The sequence below is a fragment of the Sciurus carolinensis genome, chromosome 2 (genome assembly GCF_902686445.1).
Source record: "Sciurus carolinensis chromosome 2, mSciCar1.2, whole genome shotgun sequence".
NCBI lineage: Eukaryota > Metazoa > Chordata > Mammalia > Rodentia > Sciuridae > Sciurus > Sciurus carolinensis.
In genome coordinates, this window is record NC_062214.1 from 29,459,378 (window position 1) to 29,480,187 (window position 20,810).

The 20,810-nt window shown below is 34.5% G+C and overlaps 1 protein-coding gene across 2 annotated transcripts in view; it reads right to left on the reverse strand.

The window, feature by feature from the left end:
- The window catches only part of Rnf24 (ring finger protein 24), an 82,634-nt gene that overhangs the window by 36,291 nt on the left and 25,533 nt on the right, over positions 1 to 20,810 (reverse strand). Inside the window, exon 2 of one of the 2 annotated variants that reach the window (XM_047540493.1) lies at positions 4,427 to 4,495. The exons of the other annotated variant lie outside the window; for it this stretch is intronic. Within the exon in view, the coding sequence (XP_047396449.1) occupies positions 4,427 to 4,482 (56 nt within the window). The 5' untranslated portion in view covers positions 4,483 to 4,495. The remainder of the gene's footprint in view (positions 1 to 4,426; positions 4,496 to 20,810) is intronic. 2 annotated transcript variants of the gene reach the window in all.

The window sequence follows — 20,810 nt, forward strand, 5'->3', positions numbered from 1 at the left end:
GTACATGAGAAATGTTAAGTATCATTATTAACAAAAACACTGATTGATAAAAGATAATAGAGTTACTGTCTATACCTCCATCAAATACAGCCGAGTAGACTTCTGATTCTAGAAAGATGGAGTAGATATTCATTCTCCTACTTCTCAAGCTAAATACAACTAAAACCTCTGGGCATTACATATACAACAAACACAAGAAAGTTCAAGAGATCCAAGGAACTGTGTGGCAGTGTGTTCCCTGCAACTTCTTTTTATCTCACATATCTCAGACTTGGAGCTAGAGAAGCTGACAAACCAGAAATGCCAACAGACAAAAACCAAAAAAGAGCCACAAAAAAATCTGTTTTCTCTAATCAAAGGACCATGAAAGGGGTAGACTGGGAGGACAGAAAACTTTTAGACAATGACTGCTCAATTTCAAGGTTAATATATCCCAGAAAATACTGTAGCTACATCCCTATACACGCCTGCCAAAGTAAAAAAGGAGAGCCTAGATTTCTATCCTGGCTGAGAGATAACAGGGTACCCCATTTGGTTTGCTGGGATAGTGTCAGATTAGGCCTCTTTGGAAGTTGGGGTTTTATACTGACAGGTGGTAATGAGGCCCCACCTTTGTAATATCAGTGGAGACAACATACGAACCCTGAGTTCCACCTCTTTCCACTAATGAGGAAACTATACTTTTCTCCACTGGAGTAATGACAGAGGAGATGGACAATCTGGATTTTACTACCAACAGCAGCAACAAGCACTTTCCCAGTCACAGAGTACCAGTGAAAGCTTTGTAGAGAGCTGGAACTCCCATCCTGGTAATAACAAGGAGCCTCCTCACTCTCCCATGTCAACAGAGGCTAAAGGGAAACCTGGGCTTCTACCCTCACCTGGCATTAAAGAGGGCACTATATATCTCTACCTCATTTACTGTCAGAGTGATGTAAGGAGGTCAGCTAACACAGAAGGTTTAAATAAGATCTAGTCTTATAATACACGGAATGTCCAGATTTCAAATGAAAATGACTCATAACAAGAACAAGAAAGATTGCCAATTAAATGAAAAAAGAAACAGATGCCAGCACTGATGACAGAGAAAGTTAGAAATGTCTGACAAAGATTTTAAAGCAGCCATGATAAAAAGTTCCAACAAGAAATTATGAATATGCTTGAAACAAGTGAAAATGAAAGCCCCAGCAAGAAAATAGAAGACATGAGCAAAACTGAAACTACAGAACTTAAAAACATTAGAAATGAAATGAAAAAATTAATGGATGGGTTCAACAGCAAAGTGGGAAAGAAACTGGAAAGGATCCATGAACTACAAGACAGAATAATAGAAACTAGCCAATAAGAACAACAGACAGAAACTAGAATGAAGGGGAAACAAACAACGGCAAAAAAAAACCCAGGGCCTCAGAGGCATGCAGGACTATAATAAAAAATTTAACATTTATGTCATTGAATTTCTAGAAAAGGAGAAAGAGGGGGCAGAGCTGACAAAGTACTCAAAGAAATGACTAAAAAATTCCCGTATTTTGTAAAAAGCCTTAAATATACAGATTCAAGATACTGAGCAAACTCCAAACCCAAAGAGATTTACATTCAGGTATACCTTAGTGAAATTTCTGAAAACTAAAGACAAAGGAAAAAACCTGAAACCAACAAGAAAGGAATGCATATTACCATTAGAAGGAAAATGGTTTGAAAGACAGATTTTTCATGAGAAACAATAAAGGAAAGAAGGAAATTATTTGCAGCTCAGTGGTAGAGCAATTGCCTAGTGTGTGCGAAGCTCTTTCTGGATTCAACCTCCAGTACTGTAAAAAAGAAAAAAGAAGGAAATTACAAACTTTTCAAGTGTTGAAAGAAGAGTCATCAACTCAGAATCTTACATCCAGCAAAAATGTCCCTCAGGAATGAAATAGGAAATCATATAAAGGAAAACAAAAGTTATTTGTTGCCAGAAGACCTATTCAAGAATGACTAATGAAGTTATTACTTAAATGAAGTTATTTTAAAAGAAAGGAAATGATAAGAAAAGGATCCCTCGAACATCAGGAAGGAAGAAAAACACAATAAGCAAAAATATGGATAAACCAAATAAACTTTCCTTCTTTTCATTTTTCTGAATTGTTTGATGGTTGAAGGGAAAATATAATTGTCTAAATTATTCTAAATATATGAAGAGGGAATATCGACATATTAAAAATAAGAGAAGGAAAAGAGATACAAAGGAAGGTAAGACTTCTAATTTTCACTTAATTGGTAAAATGTTGACACCAGAAGACTTCATATATAATACAATACCTACAGCAATCAATGAAAATACTATACAAAGAGATATACTCAAAAGATATACTCAAACACTACAGGAGGGGCTGGGGTTGTAGCTCAGTATAGAGCTTGCATAGGATGCATGAGGCACTGGGTTCGTTTCTTCAATGGCAACTTAAAAAAAAAAAAAAAAAAAAACCCCAACACTATAGGAAACTTCAAATGGACCTGAGACAATAATTCAAGTAACAGAGTAACCAGGTACAGAGAGAACAAACAGAAAAAAAAAAATCAGAATGATAGACCTAGCCTGGTAGGATGGTACATGTAGTCCCAAGGAAGTTGAGGTAGCAGGCGTACAAGTTCAAGGGCAGCGTGGCAACTTAGTAAGATCCTATCTCAAAAACAAAACAAAATACGCGCCCCCCCAAATATGCATAAGCCCTAATTTATCAATAGCTACATTAAGTTTAAATGGTTCAACTATGCCAATGAAAACACAAAGATTGGCAAATGTATTAAAAATAGGGCCCAACAATATGCTGTCTACATGAAACTCACCTCAAAAATAATGACATAGGCTGAAAAGAATATAAAGAAAAAAATACATAATACAAGCATTAATAAACAGAAAGTAGGAGTGACTATAATAATATCAGAAAAAGTAGACTTCAGAACAAATAAAATTATCAGAGACAGAAACATTACATAATGATAAAAGGTCAATGCACCAAGAAGACATAGCAATTGTAATGTGTGCACACAAAATAACAGAGCTGCAAAATGTGTAAAGTAAAACCAATAGAACTGAAAGGAGTAGACAAATCTACAATTATGCTTGGACACTTCAAAACCTTCTCTCAACATAAGCTGAAACAACTCCATAGAAAACTAAGAAGAACAAAGAAAATTCGACAACACAATTAGCCAATAGGATCTAATAAAAATTTACAACATTTCATTGAGCAAGAACAAAATGCACAATCTTTTCAAGTATCTAAGAAAGTCCACATGCTCAGTTATAAAGTGGACCTCAACAAACTTTAAAACACTGAAATTATACTATGTTACTGCACACATTGGAATCAAATTAGAAACCTAATAGGATAAAATGTCCAAGCACTTAGAAACTAATCAACACACTTTTAAATAATCTATGGGTCAAAAAGGGTAATTTAACAAAAAATACTGAAATGATTGGAAATGAAATCAGAACATACCAAGATCTGTGGGACACTGGTAAAGGTGCTGAGGGACGTTCATAGCACTAAGTATATATATTAGAAGAAAGAAAATGTCTCAAATCAGTAATCTAAATGCCTACTTCAGAACCTAAAAAAGAGTAAAATAAAATCAAGACAAGCAGAAGGAAGTAAATAAGGAGGAGAAACTGGCAAAATTTGAACAGGGCAACAGTAGAGAAAAATCAGTGAAACAAAAAGCTGGCTTTACTCTTTGAAACAATCAATGACAAACCTCTGGGAAGAATAACAAGAAAAATAAAAAGGGTTGGGGTATAGTTCAGTGGAAGAGTGCTTGTGTGGCATGCATGAGGCCCTGGGTTTGATCCTCAACATGGGGGAGAGAGGAAACAGGAGAGAGGAGAAAAGAGAGAAAAGACAAATTACCAGTATTAAAAATAAGTAGATGATGTCACCACAAACTCTGTAGACATCGAAAGGATAATAAAGATATGTACACATATACAGACATAAATTTAACAAAAATAGATAAATTGCTAAAAAACACTATCACAACTCACCCAATAAAAAGATAATTTGAATAACTTTACAACTATTAAAGAAATTTAACTCATCATTTAAAAATTCATTAAAAAGAACGTTCTAGGCCCAGATATTTCATGACCAAACAGGGTTTATTCCAGGGATGCAAATCTGGTTTAATATTTAAAAATCACTGTAATCTACCATATTAAATAGCTAAAGAAGAAAAATCAAATGGTCGTATCGACTGATACATAAAAAGCATCTCACAAAATTCAACATACACTTATGATTAAAAATTTGCAGAAATTTAGAAATGGAGGTAACTTTCTCAACTTGATAAAGAGCACCTATAAAAGACAAACAAGTATATTTCAACTAGGCAACAACAAAAACTGTAAATTATTCTTAATGGTGAAAGACTGAATACTTACCCCCCTAAGATCGGGAACAAGGCAGGATATCTGCTTTCACACATCTTATTCAACATAGTGCTGGAAGTTCTAGCCAGTGCAATAAGGTAGAAAAGGGAATAAAAGGCATACACATCAGAAAGGAAGAAATTAAACTGCCCCTATTTGCTGACAACATCAATATCTACATAAAAAACAAAAAACCCAAGAACCTACAAAAAACAAACAAAAAAAAACCCCAACGAACCTCCTAGAACTAATAAGCGAGTCTAGCAAATCTAGCTGCAAGATACAAAATAAACAATTAACAAAACAAAAATCAATTAACAATCAACATGTGAATACTGAAATTAAAAATACAATGAATTTATGCAATTGTTAAAAAAAAAGACTATATTCTATAGGATATGTTTAGGACTTCAATGCTGAAAACAATAAAATGTTGATTAAAGAAATCAAGTAAGATCTAAATAAATGGGAGAGACATACTATATCTGTGGATTTGAAGAGTAAATAGAATAAAACTATTTTCTCCAAATTGATAAACTAAAATTCTAGTAAGATTTTTTTAAAGATAAAAAGTTTACAAAATTTGGACAGAAAGATAGGTAAGGAACTAAAAGAGCTAGAACAGTTTTGAAAAAGGAATAAGGGAGAAGACAGTCTACACAATTTAATGCCTCATCATTATAATAATTAAGACTGTGTAGTATTGGCAAAAGGATACAGATCAATGGAACAGAACACACACAAAATAACCCCCGAAGTGGACCATTATCTTATATACACAATGTAAAACTATAATACAGTTGGCAAAAACAGAAGGAAATATTTGAGATCTGGGATTGGGCAAAGAGATTTGGTAGCAAAAGCATGTCCATTAAAGGAAAAAAAAATGATAATTGGATCTCATTATTTAAAAAAAAAAAAAAAAAAAAAGCCTTCCCTTATGAAAGTCTTCGTTAAGTGGATACAAAGAGAGAGAAACTTTTCAAAATGGCAGAACAGAGGAGGTCACTTTCCTGGCTGCTCTGTGGAGTAAAGCCAAGAAAGCAGACAGGCAGCTTCTCAGCAAGGTAGGTAAACAAACAAACAAACAAACAAAGCAGGAGACTTTACTGGAATTTAAAACTGGACATTCAAAGCAGACCAGGGACTCAGGAGGTTGGATATAATAAAATAAGGAAGAAATCCCCAGTGGACAGTCACTGCCTCAGCTGGGCTGGAAGCACAAGCCAGAGCAGCCCCTCCAAGAGCAAAGTGGAGGCATAAGGGAATTAAAGGAATCTGCAATTTGGGAGGCCCAAGGCATGACTGGGGTACCAAGCATTTAGAGATCAAGAACATTGCCTGGCAAACCTGGAAGACACACTGCACAGTATCTGTGTGAGCAAAGAAGCTGCCATCTTCTCTAGATGGCATTTGGGGACAAAGGAAGGAACCATTTTGCAGCCACTGTGCAGGGGCTGGCAGCTGAGGGGGGCCAATTCCTGGCAAACCTGAGTCTGGCCAAAATACACACTGCACAACATAGAGTGCACTTAAGTGACCAGGAGAAAATCAATGTGGAGAGAGGTTTACATAAGGGACTGGCGGTGGAAACCCACCCAGTTCCACCCCTCCCCCTCCAATCGAACTGCTTGCAGGAGGGGCTGGGAGAGACATATCTGGCCAGGAACACGGAAGGGGTGGGGGTTGGAGAGATTGTTTGGAGATTAAACCTGAGACCATGAAACATGGGGTCCAAAGGTGATGACGGGGACTAAGAATTGGCTTCCCCACCACATGAGTGGAACCCAGCAAAGATTCCTGAGGTAGTCTTCCAGTATGGATTAGCAAGTACTAGTCACTGGAGGTGTGCTGATTTAAATCTCCAGACTAACTGGGCATTCAGCGAAGAGCCTGGAGCCCACATAAGCCTAAACCCTGCCTCCAGGAATTCTGCCTATGGGATTATCTCTCTCACTCTAGCAGTTCAGAGAGTGGAGCATCACATTCCAGACAACCCAACCCCACTTGGAACTGCTGAGAAGAGAAAACAGAATCTTCCAACAGAATGAAGTCCAACAGAAAGAATTCTTTAAACTTTTCGTCAAGATCTTTTTAAATTCTTTTTCTCTGTTTAATTGTGACCTTAATGATACATAGACATTTATACATATTCATATTTGTTTTCATTTCTAGCATTTATGAAGCCAGTTGTTTTTCATGGATTAGTTTTTATTTTTGTGAATTAGGAGGTTTGATTAGTATATTTTACTTTTGTATTCTTTATTTTTATTTTTAATTTTTTAAAAATTTATACTTCATATTTTTTTTCTTCTGTTTCCCTTGATTCTCTTTTCTTCTGCTAATAGTCAATCTCTATTGTTCTCTCTTTCACTCTTCCTTTAACTTTTTACTTGTCTTGCTTCCTCCCTCATAATCATCACATCTTATATCACATTCTCTCCCTGTCCATTTTATATTATAAACCCTTTTGCAAACTTGTTTGTTTTTTGTAGGCAGTAACTGATCTGTTTCTGTTTATTGTGATAATTAACACTGTAGATGTCATAGTAGGAACTATTTGAATTAATGCTGTATATTGTTTGCATTGGTTGTTACTATTTGTCTCCCCCCTAAACAATGAGGTAGTAGAAACCTTCAGGAACACGGTAAGTCCACAGGTTAGAAACTCTACTGCCTCAGATCCATTCCATTAGATGGGTACACACAAACAACATGAAAAAACAAGGGAACAAATTGCCCCAAACAAAGATACTCCAACAACAGAATCCATCAACATCACAGTGGAAGAAATGTCAGAGAAGTTTAGAATGTATGTAAACTGATCTGTGAAGTAAAGGATGGTATCAGGAATGAAATCAGAGAAAATACAGGAAGTGAAAGAACACTTCAATAAAGAGGAAGAGATTCTGGGAAAAAAAAAAAAAAAAAACAAGCAGATATCCTTGAAATGAAGGAAACAATAAACCAAATTAAAAACTCAACACAGTATCACAAACAACCTGACCACTTGGAAGACAGAACCTCAGACAATGAAGACAAAATGTATAATATTTAAAGAACAGTTGACCACAGAGAGAAGAGATTAAAAAACCATGAACAGAACTTCCAACAACTACTGAATAACATGAAAAGACCAAATTTAAGATTTATTGGGATAGATGAAGGTGCAGAGATACAAACCAAAGGAATGAACAATCTTTTCAATAAAATAATATCAGAAAATTTCCCAAACCTAAAGGATGAAATGGAAAATCAAATACAAGAGACTTACAGGACCTCAAATATACAAAATTACAAGAGACCCATGCCAAGGCACACTGTAATGAAAATGCCTAACATACACAATAAGGATACAATTTTTTTTTTTTTTTTTTTTGCAGTGCTGGGGATTGAATCCAGGGCCTTGTACATGCCAGGCAAGCACTCTACCAACTGAGCTATATTCCCAGCCCATAAGGATATAATTTTAACAGGCTGCAAGAGAAAAAAAATATCAGATTATATATAGAGGAAACCAATTCAGATCTCAGTTGATTCCTCAACCCAGACCCTAACAGCCCAGGAGGTCCTAGAATAACATATACCAAACTCTGAAGAAATAGTTGCTAACGAAGAATCCTATATCCAGCAAAATTAAAATTCATTGAAGATGAAATAAAACCTTCCATGATGAACAAAAGTTAAAAGAATTTGCAACTAGAAGAAAGCTTGCATTATAGAACATTCTCAATAAAATATTCCAAGAAGATAGAAATGAAAAAAAAAAAAAAGTAAAAACCAGCAAAGGGAGGAACTACACTAAAGGTCAATCAACGGAGAAACTAACTCAAATTACGAATTAGAAATAAACCAAAATGGGAATCAAATCATACCTCAATAATAAGCTTGAACACGAATGGCCTAGACTAAACAATCAAAAGACATAGACTGGCAGATTGGATTAAAAATCAAACCCAACAATAGCTGTCTCCAAGAGACTCACCTCATAGGCAGAATGAAGGTGACAGGATGGGAAAAAAACATCATTCACATGGAGCACATTAACAGGCAGGGGTTTCTATCCTCATATCAGATAAAGTAGACTTTAAGCCAAAGTTAATCAGAAGGGACAAAAAAGGTCATTTCATACAGTTTAAGGGAATTATACATCAAGCATAACAATCGTAAATATGCCCTAAACAATGGAGCATCTACGTATATCAAACAAACCCTTCTCAGTTTCAAGAATCAAACAGCCCACAACACAATAATACTGGATAACTTTAAAATGCCTCTGTCACCACCGGATCGATCCTTCAAAATAAAAGTTCCTTTTAAATAAAGAAACTACAGAATTAAAAAATACAATTGATAATTTAGACTTAATTTAGACTTAACAGACATATAAAGAATCCATCAATGACAGAATATACTCTTTTCAGCAGCACACATATCCTTCTCTACTACAGACCATTGTTTTAGTCATTTTTTTTTTTTTTTTGCCGCTGTGACTAAAAGACATGACCAGAACAATTTTAGAAGAGAAAAGGTTTATTTGAGGGTTCACAGTTTCAGAGGTCTTAGTCCACAGAAGGCCAGCTGCATTTCTCTGGGCTCCAGGTGAGGCTGAACATCATGGCAAGAGAGAGTGGCAGAGAGAAGCAGCTCATATCATGGAGCAGAGAATGTCTCCACTTGTCAAATATAAATATATACCCCAAAGCCACACCCCAATTCCCACCTCCTCCAGTCACACCCTACCACTTCAGTTACCACCCAGTTAATCCCTATAAAGGAATTAATTCACTGATTGGGTTAACACTCTTACAATCCAATAATCTCTCCTCTGAACCTTCTTACACCCAATAATTTCTCCTCTGAACCTTCTTACATTGTCTCACACGTGAGTTTTTGGGGGATACTTCCCATCCAAACCATAACAACCATGTTATATGTTGGCATACAATTATGCTATTGCCTTAATGTTTTTATTTCCATGGATATTAATTTTTGTGTTCTTGCTTGCTTTTTTGATTAAACTTGATTTTTATCAAATTTTAGGTGCATTATTTCTTCTCTATTTCATAAATTTCTGCTCCTACTTTTTCCTTCCTACTACATAATTTGAAAATAATGTAATTCTAGTGTCTTTCTGATACAAGTACTTTAAGTTATAAATGTTCATCTGAGTATTGTTTCATCCCAGAGATCCTGATATTTTAAGCTTTTATTATCACTTAGTTTAAAGCACTTTTTATTTACTTTTCTTGTGCTTTTCTTCCTTGACCTCTGAGATATGTATAAGTGTGCCATTTAATTTGAAATAGTTGACATGTGGAGGTGGGGGTTCTATATATCTTAATGTGATTGATTTCTAATGTAACAAATCATTCAGGAAACACACACAAAATAAATAAATAGAAAGTAAACTGGGGAGAGGGGTGGTGAGAATCTTCTGTATTATCTGTTCAATTTGTATGTTAGCCTAAAACTATCCAAATAAATAACATTATTTAAAAAATAAATAAAATAAGAAAAAAAGAATACAAAACTACAGATTGGAAAAAAAATTTAAAAACAACATACCTGATGAAGAACTAATATGTATACTCAAAACTCAACATTAAAAAACAAAACAGGTCTGGGGAGATAGCTCAGTTGGTAGAGTGCTTGCCTTACAAGAACAAGGCCCTGGGTTCGATCCCCAGCACCACACACACACACACACACAAAAAAAAAAAAAAAAAAAACATTTATGGGTTAAACTGTGTTCTTAAAAAAAAAAAAAAGGAAAAAATGGTGAAGTTAGTACTTTAGATTGTGACCTTATTTGAAGCAGGATTGTTGTAGATGTAATTAATAAACTGAAATCATACAGAGTAAAGTAGACCCTTAATTTGATATGACTTGTGTCCTTAAAAGACTAGACACAAAGAAACACATGAGGGGAGACTGCCATTTAACAACTGAAGAGTGCAAAGCAGCAATAAGCAAAAAACACTGAAGATTATTGGCCATCACCATAACCTAGGAGAAAGAGTATACTCTCTGAGTTCTCAGACAGAACCAACTCTGTCAACATCTTAATTTCAGTTTGTATATCACAGAACCATGATATGATAAATTTTTATTGTTTTAAGCTACCTAGTTTGTGATTCTGTTATGGAAGACCTAAGAACCAATGAACATTCAATTAGGAAATGGGCAAAGAGACATTTCACCAAAGTGGGTAAATCATTAGCCATTTAGGAAAATGCAAATTAAAACCACAATGAGATATTAGTACATTCATCTATCAGATGACTAAAATAAAAAATCACGACAACACCCAATGCTGGAAAAAATTAGAAAAATTAGAATATTTGTATCTTACCTAACATCTTATCTGTTGGTGAGAGTATAAAATAGAAAATTGCTTGGCAGTCCCGTATCAAATTAAACATGCAACTACTATACAACTCAGCAAATATACTCCTGAGCATTTATTCTAGGGAAATTAAAATTTATGTCATCTATAAATTTCTAAATTATTTCACAGTGGCTTATCTATAACAGCCCCAAACTGGAAACAACCCAGATTGTCCTTGAGTGAGTAAATGGTTACCAGTGCATGCTTACCATACTATGGAATACCACTCAGCAAAACAAAGGAATAAACTGGTTAAAAATACATGCAATAATTAGGATCACTATACAGATAACTCTGAATTTAAAAAAGCCAATTCCAAAAGCTCACATTCTATTTGCACACTTACATAAAAACATCCTTTGAAATGATAAAATAGAAATAGAGAACAAATTAGTGGCTGTCATGAGTTAAGGAGGGAGTGGGGGCAGGAGAGAAGTAGGCAACACCAGGGAGTCTTGATATGATAAAACATTTGTATGTTGACTATCGAAATCAATATCCTGGTTATGATACTGTACCATAATTTTACAAGATGTTATCGTTAGGAGAAGTTGTATAAAGAATTCACAGAATCTTCTGCATTATTATTACTATTTCTTTTCTTTTTCTTTTTTTCAGTACTGGGAACTGAACCCCAGGACCTTGCATATTGAATTTCATCCCCAGTGTTTTTTATTTTGAGATAGTGTTTTGCTAAATTGCCCAGGCTGGTCCTAAACTTATGATCTTCATGCTTCAGCCTTCACAGTAGCTGAGATTACAAGCTACAGACCATTGTGTTTGGTTATATTACTTCTTATAGCTGCATATGAATCTATGATTATTTCAAAATTATAAAAAATTAACAAGGTACACAATGAGAACTGTGATGGTACAGCTCTATATTCTGTCAAACTATCTTTCATTTGGACATCTGTATGGGGGGATAAGGAAGAGAAGAAAGGAATAAAATAAAGGATTCAGATTATTTCAGCAGAGCATGTAAGATAGGAACTGGGAGAAAAAAAGCAAGGTTAGCTGGGTGCAGTGGTGCATGCCTATAATCCCAGGGGCTTGGAAGGCTGAGGCAGGAGGATCCCATTCAAATTCAGCCTCAGCAGTTAGCAAGCCCTAAGCAACTTAGTAAGACCCTATTTAAAAAAAAGGGGTGGTGGTGGCTAGGGATGTGTCTCAATCATTAAGTGCCCCTGGGTTCAAACCCTGGTACCATTAAAAAAAAAAAAAAAAAAAAAAAAAAAAAAAAAAAAAAAAAAAAGCAAAACTGCACAAGTTAAATTGTGCTAAAAGTTATCATTTTTGAAAGGGTATACTACTAAATAAAATTGCTACAAGGTATAATTTCAAATATTTTATACTAAAATGTAATGCATCTCATTTGCAGCTTTCATGCAATGAGATATATTACTTTGTCACCATCACTAAGGAGAAAGAAGCAAAGAAAACTGGATCATTTAAGCAAAATCTAGAAAAATAAAAAGGGAGAGGGGCAAGTCAAAAGATAGCAAATGACAGAAGTATAAAACAAAAAGCAGAAACAAGATAAAAGTTACTCATGAGGAAAATAAAATAAATAACTTAAATTCCCTTAAAAACTCTAATATTACATAGAAACAATATTCAGCTATAAGCTGGTTTTAAGAAAACATTTTAAAGGACTTAGAAAGTTTTACATGGGAATGTTAAAAAAAGAGCAAAACAAAAATGGCAGGCAAATATTACAGGGAGAAAGTAGGAGTGCCGATTTTTTAAAAAGTAGAAGTGAAAATAAAAAATTATATGGAACAATATTTTATAGTAATAAAAATATGAACCTTCAAGTCAAAAGAAAGGATATAAATACCATTCAATGAATAAAAATATACATATGTATCTTTACAAAGAAAACCCTTTCTTTTCAGAGGAATAGGGAACTTTTTTTTTTTAAATAAACTGGTTACTATGTCATAAAGAACATTCCAAAGAATGAAAACTGTATAGGCTACATTCTGAGACCCCAATGCAATAAAATTAAATCAACAACAACAACAAATAAACAAAAGAAAATTAACTACTTGGAGATTAAAAAAAAAATCTTAGAATGATTTTGGTTTCAGTCAAGAAAGAATCAAAACAAATCATAGACCACTTAGAAATTAAGTCACATTGTAGGGAAAAAGCCTTGTATCAAGAGAGAAATGTATAACTTTCAATTCTTCATTAAATCTAAAAATAATAATGAAAATAAATGAAGAATTCAACTTTAGAAGGTAGAAAAAGAACTAAACAAAAACAGAAGAAGGAATTAATAAAGTCAAAATAAAAATAGATGAAAAAATTAAGGGGTTGAAATGAACCAACCAATCAACCAGAATATTAATGAGAAAAAGATAAAAACTGTTGTGCTGATATTTTAATAAAATCTTTAAGAAAATTCAAGTATTAATTTCAAAGCCTAGATTAAAAGTAAATTTTATTGGAATATAAGTAATAAAACTATCTCAAGGAGAAACCATGATAATAGAGAAATATCTACATGCAATGGCCCCAGGCCCTGAGCAATGGAAGTGGAACTTGACTGAGTGAACTATGTAAATTCTCTAGAATTCCTCTGCTATGAAAACTGATCCACAGTGTAAAGGAAGAAATGCTGAAAAGATAAGTATAATCCTGAAACCAAAACAAAAAGTAAAACTATACACTGGAGTTTATAAATTCAAGGCCTATGGCTGAATTTAGCCTATAAATGTATTTTGTTTGGCTTATAAGAAGTTTTAAAGAACTGAGATAATGGTTTAAATTTGTGAGATTTAACATGAAATTTGCAATTTCTAGCTTCACATGAAAAAAGGTCAGAAAGATCTGATAACTTTGGGCATTCTTGCATGGCAAAACTTCTTGGAGCTAAGTGGCCTTTTGCCAGGTTGCCATGTTGTTGCACCATTTGGGATGGCTGGGTGCATTCTTGCAGTCTAAGTGTGAAATATGCCCCTAGGCCTATGTCACAGGGGCATTATTATTACTTCTTAACTCTGAACCAATGTATGGTTGCTATTTATTGTTTCGGTTATGACATATTTCTCAAAGTAGATAAATATTTCTAACTCTATCCAAGTAACATAAGATATTGAGTGCTGCATGATTTTTATTTTCAAACTCTTGCCTGGCACCTGCTAGCACTGAGGATGTATCTCTGTTTTATGTTTTCTATCTGTTTTTTCCTACACCAGTTTATTAAAACAACCACTTATTTATTTTGTTAATATCGCATGGTTTTACATGTTAGGTATGGAGAAAAAAAAAAGACCAAATTTTTTCCAAATTACCATTTGTTCTAGTAATGGCATTTATGAAATTCTTTCTTCACTGTCTTAAAATTCTACCTTTTTCAGAGTTCTTACACATGCCTGGTTCTGTTTCTCAATATTAGAGACTTCCCCTTTTCCTGTCTATACTGGCCCACATCAGTATCCAATGCTTTCCTTTAATATAATTTAGCTTACCAATAATTCATACATGCTAGGGGTAACAGTTCCATCACTCTTCCTTGCACAATCTCTTTTTAATTAACAAGTTAAAAAATACCCTGTTGGGAAACTGACTGAAGACACATTAAATTAATAGCTTATCTAACTAGGGAGAATGGGTCTTGCTATAGTGTGAATGTTTTGTCCCCTCACCCCAAACTCATGTTGCAATATAACTGTCACCATAATGGTATTAAGAGTTCTTCCCTCATGAACAGATGAATAGTATTAACAGTGAAGTTGTTTGGTCCCCCATCCTTGCCTCTCTTTTACCCTCTTCCTGTACTATCACCATGTTATGATGCAGCAAGAAGGCCCTTGCCACAGGCCGGTCAACACCTTAATCTTGGACTTCAGCCTCCAGAATTGTGAAAGACAAATTTCTGTTTATTTAAAATTATTTAGTCTATAGTATTCTGTTAGAAAGCACAAAATGGACTAAAATAGGTCTATATATCTAGGCATATAATAAATCTTTTCATTTATTCTAATCTTATTCCTTTCAATAAATTTGTACAGTTTATTCATACCAGTCTTACACTTTACATATATTCCTAGTTATTACATATAGCAGTGGAATTTTTTTTTTCCCATTGTATTTTCTAAACTGGTTCTCCTGGCATATAGAAAAGCTACTGTTTTTCTGCATATTTATTTTGCAGTCTAACCTTGAAAAAATTTTAGGTGCAGTTAAAGGCCAGTTTGGGCAATTTAGTGAGATACCGTCCCAAAGTAAAATGGAGTTGGAGATGCAGCTCAGTGATTGACCACTCCTGGTTTCAGTGCCCAGTGCTATATACACACCACAAATAATAATAATAATAATAATAATAATAATAATAATAATAATAAACCACGATACATCTCTGTTCTTTTTTTTTTAATTTTGATTCATTGTACACAAATGGGGTACAACTATTGTTTCTCTGGTTGTACATGAAGTAGAGACACACCATTTGCGTAATCATACATGTAACAGGGTAATAATGTTTGTCTCATTCTATTCTTCTTTCCTTTCCCCTACCCCCCCCTCATTTCCCTCTACACAATCCATCCTTCTCCTATTCTTCCCTTACCTCCTCCCCCACCACCCGTTATGTATCATGATCCACTTATCAGAGAACTCATTCAGCCTTTGGCTTTTTGGGATTGGCTTATTTCACTTAGCATGATATTCTCCAACTCCATCCATTTACCTGCAAATGCCATAATTTTATTCTTCTTTATGGCTGAGTAATATTCCATTGTGTATATATGCCACAGTTTCTTTATCCATTCATCTATTGAAGGGTATCTAGGTTGGTTCCACAATCTAGCTATTGTGAATTGAGCTGCTATGAACACTGATGTAGCTGTGTCACTGTAGTAGGCTGATTTTAAGTCCTTTGCGTATAGGCCAAGGAGTGGGATAGGTGGGTCCAATGATGGTTGTATTCCAAGTTTTCTAAGGAATCTCCCTAACTGTTTTTCAGAATGGCTGCACCAATTTGCAACCTCACCAGCAATGTATGAGTGTACATTTTTCCCCTCATCCTCACCAACACCTATTGTTGCTTGTATTCTTGATAACAGACATTCTAATTAGGGTGAAATGAAAACTTAGGGTAGTTTTGATTTGCATTTCCTATTACTAGAGATGTTGAACATTTTTCAAGTATCTGTTGATTGCTTGTAGATCTTCTGTGAAGTGTCTGCTCATTTCCTTAGCCCATTTATTGATTGGGTTATTTGTATTCTTGGTGTAAAGGTTTTTGTTTTTTTTTTTAATTCCTTTATAGATTTTGAAGATTAGTGCTCTATCTGAAGTGTGTGTGGCAAAGATTTTCTCCCACTCTGTAGGCTCTCTCTTCACATTGTTGATTCTTTCCTGTGCTGAGAAAGTTTTTTAGTTTGAATCTATCCCAATGATTGATTCCTGCTTTTATTTCTTGTGCTTTGGGAGTCATGTTAAGGAAGTCTGGTCCTAAGTCAACATGATGAAGATTTGGACCTACTTTTTCTTCTCTTAGGTGCAGGTCCATTCCTAGGTCCTTGATCCATTTTTGAGTTAAGGTTTGTGCAAGGTGAGAGATAGGGGTTTAGTTTCATTTTGCTGCATATGGATTTCCAGTTTTCCCAGCACCATTTGTTAAAGAGGCTATCTTTTCTCCATTGTATGTTTTTGGCACCTTTGTTTAGTATGAGATAACTATTTATGTGGGTTTGTCTCTGTGTCCTCTATTCTGTACCATTGGTCTAACTATTTTGGTGCCAATACTATGCCATTTTTGTTACTATTGCTCTGTAGTGTAGTTGAAGGTCTGGTATTGTGATACCACTTGCTTTGCTCTTCCTGCTAAGGACTGCTTTAGCCATTCTGGATCTCTTATTCTTCCAAATGAATTTCACGATTGCTTTCTCTATTTCTAGAAGGTATGTCATTGGGATTTTAATTGGAAGTGCATTGAATTTGTATAGCGCTTTTGGTAGTATGGCCATTTTGACAATATTAATTCAGTCTATTCAAGAACATGGGAGATCTTTCCATCTTCTAAGGTTTTCTTTTATTTCTTTCTTTAATGATCTGTAGTTCTCATGTAGAGGTCTTTCACCTCCTTTGTTAGATTGATTCCCAAGTATTTTATTTTATTTTTTTTGAGACTATTGTGAATGGGGTAGGTTTTTCTAATTTTTCTTTCAGAGGGCTCATCACTTATGAATAAAAATGCATTAGATTTATGAGTGTTGGTTTTATATCCTGCTACTTTACTGAAATCATTTATGAGTTCTAGAAGTCTTCTGGTGGAATTTTTCGGCTCCTCTAAATATAGAATCATGTCATCAGCAAATAGTGATAGTTTGAGTTCTTTTCCTATTCATATCCCTTTATCCAACTAGTGTAGGAACCAACTGCTGAAGAAACTGTTTTATCAGACCTATTGCTAAGGTTCAATAGTGAGCCACAATGTAGACTCCTGGGCTGTACTGCAACCACCTGAGCCAGCAAAAATTAGGGGGCAGCTCTGGGTCTGTATTAATGGTCAAGGATAGATGTAAAGTTTTTGCAGATCAGCCCATAGCAGATTGCTCTCTACCACATCGGAGGTCAATAAAATTTCAAACATGGATTATTAGATAAGATAGATTTCACTAGTAGAGTATAGGAATTTGCTTTGAATATGCATAAACCCTGGAGGACTTCCAAGAAACTGATAAAAAAAAGCAGCTTTTGGTTAGGAAACATGGAACCTAGGAAGGTTTCTCTGTTTATATTCTTTTGTATCATTTGAATTTTGAATGCTATTAATATCATTTCAAAATATAAAGTTTTAAAGTACAAAAACCAGTGATGTATTTAACCAATATTTGTCTACATCTTCTTATGTTAGAATCAAGGATATTAAAGAACTTAAAGGGAGAAGGTGCTAGAAATCTGTACATATGGAAGTATAGGATAATTAAACATATGCTTTCTGCCACATTTATTGTACACCAGTGAATGTCAAATAGGTCCTCCAGAAAGTATCTGTATGACAGAAAAGAAATACTTCTTAAAACCACTTACATTCATCTATTTGAATTCTAAATTCATCAAAATTATTCTGTTTTCTGATTTTATTCTGTTTGTCTCATGTGACTTTTACTTAAGAGAAAGAGTGTGAAAATTTGAGGTCCAGTATCTCCAACAGAGATCCTGCACTAGGAGGTATTGCTCCTAGGCACCTAAGCTGATGCTCCTGGATGACACTAGTGCTACAATTCCTTCCAAGAACTCCAGTCTTTCTATGACATATTTTAAAGATGTCCCTCTGCATTTCCAGTCTTTTATAATCTTGTCTGGTACTAGGCTATTTGAAAGATATTATCAGGGTTCTATCAGGGAAAAGAGTTTCAGAGTTGTAAAATCTTTTTTCTTCAAAAGGCAGAGAGCTAGACAAGACAATTTGTTGGTATTCTGTATTTCCCTGAGTGTATCTTTATCTCTGTGTTTGAGTTTAAAGTCTGAGATCATTTTTATCTCCAGAATATAGATTTTTTTTCTTTTCAATTCTAAGAAACTGATAAATAGGTATCTGTATTCTATCTTTAAGGGTTGTTTTTCTCTACAGCAACTTATAATATTTCCTTTCATAATGCTTCCTCCTACTTGTATCCCATTTCCATTATTTAGAGGTGAGGTGGGAGTGAAAAAACTACATCTACTGGAACAGTTATAACCTATTTTTCTATCCCAGCTGCACTTTAATCTGGATATTTCCATTCAGTCTCATTTCACTGACCACCCCATTATTTTGATTCCATTTTAAATTTTTTAAATGTCATAAATCAGTCCATTTTCTTTTTTATTTCAAGATAGGGCCTTTAAGTTGCCAAGGCTGGCATCAAACTTGTGATGCTCCTGCCTCAGTCTCCCTAGTAGTTGAGACTATAGGTGTGCAACACCTTGCCAAAGCTTAACCAGCTCCTTTTAATAGTCTTTGTGCCTTTCATCCTCTCCAGCCCCATTACTGACAGTTCCAAACCCTCTAAAATTTGGGTCCGTTTCTTCTGCTACCATTGTTTTCTCTGAGTGTGTGCAAAGCTTTTTTCTTCAGTGGTATTACCAAAGTTCTAAAATCAAGCCTGAGATGCTATCTTTATTTACCATAATTGAAGTTTGTTTCTTGAACTTTTTAAAAATTTTACTAGTTTGTTATTTTTATGTTTATTTTTACTCTGCCATGTTCCCACTAATTATTCTGCCAGACCATAAAGACCTTTTTTCCATTCTTATATAATGATTAAATTTCTGTTCTTAATTTTTTAAAGATCCCATCAGATCATTCCGAGACCACATTTTGGTGAAAGAGATTCAAATTTGATGTCCCATTTTCCCTTTTGACCCCTATATCCAAGGCACAAAGTCCACTAAAATTTTACAAATAATCTTTTTGCAGTTTTGAGATTAACTGAGGGCAAAATTCTTTTTTTTTTTTTTTTTTTTTTTTTTGGATTCTACTAGGGATTAAATCCAGGAGCATTCTAACTCTGAGTAATATCCCAGCCTCTGCATCCCCACCCCCTTTGTTTTATTTTTGTGACAGGTTGCCACGAAGTTGTCCAGAATGGTCTGGAATTTTCAATCATCCTGCCTCAGCTTCCTGAGTAGCTGAGATTATAGGCATGTGCCACTGTGCCTGGTACTAAGGGCAAAATTCTTTTAAAAGCATGCAAGGGGGGCGGGCAGAGTAAAGCTGAGATGGGGAAGATGAAATGGATGACAAGTCATGAAGAAGGAAAATACTTTCCAGTTGGACTTCACAGTCATAATTACATAAAGACAATGAGAAGAAATAGGCAGCAAAGAGCAGTTCCTATTTCAACATGAAATAACTAGGTGTAATATAATATCTGCTTAGTTTCAGAAAAAAAGCTTGATTTTTGTTCTGCAACAAAACATGTTTTCCTCACAACGAAGGAAACCAAAACACAATAGGTGAACAATGTCTATGCCATTGGTAACTATAATTACCTGCAGATGTTTAATTTTCAACATCTTTCAAGTATGATGAATGGGCCAATGACCCTCTTTATTTAGAGCTGGATCTTAGTTTACACTGATGGCTCATTAGCTCTTGATTCTTTTACAGGTGCAGAGCACAAAACAAATACAATTTTTAAAAATTTAGTGCTTCCAGTTACTGCAATAAACAGTACTTACTGTTGTTATAATGTTAATCTGCTTATTTACTGATATTAATATAGAAAGAGACCATGAGAAAATCTTTAGTATGAATTTTTTGGAAAAATCTTTTTACTGAGTAATAAATAAGTCAGTTGAGACATGCTTGTATCTATTCTAATCCTTCAAGAAAACCAAACTGTGAAGGAAGTGAATGATCATTATTTGTAGATGATAGTAAATAAAAAAGAACTCTACTGAAATAACAAAAAAAAATAATATACAAAATATGAAAGACACAAAAGAAGATGCAAGTAAATACAAACATATAGTCCCTTCTTGGTTATGAAGACTCTATATATTATAGAAATGTCAATTTTCCTTAATTTATAAATTTAATGCAGATATATTTAAAAAATTAACTAATAGGGCTTGTCCATTTCTAAGACAAAATGGGTACTGAAAAAGCTAATTCCAATTTGAAGGTAAAATGAAAATGAGAGAATAGCCAGATACTCCACAAAAGAATAGATTTGATATATATACTGACACATGAACTGATAGACTACCAGAACAAAATAGAGATATGTTAGTCATTGTTGTTTCAGCTTTCCATCTTCTGGGCAAATGTATGACTATACTTCCTGGCCCCTTTATTGTGGGTGAAATGTGACTAACATTTGACATTGAGTTGTAAAGGGAAGTGATGTGTATGTTACTTCTAGGCTGAACATTTTATTGATGTGTGAAATTCTTCAGGCCTCTCTTTCCCTTAGCCAGGACATCTGGCAATGTTTAAGATGATGGCAGATCTGTTAGCCTAAGTTCTCCAGTGAGGAGGTCTGGAACAGGGCCCTCAGC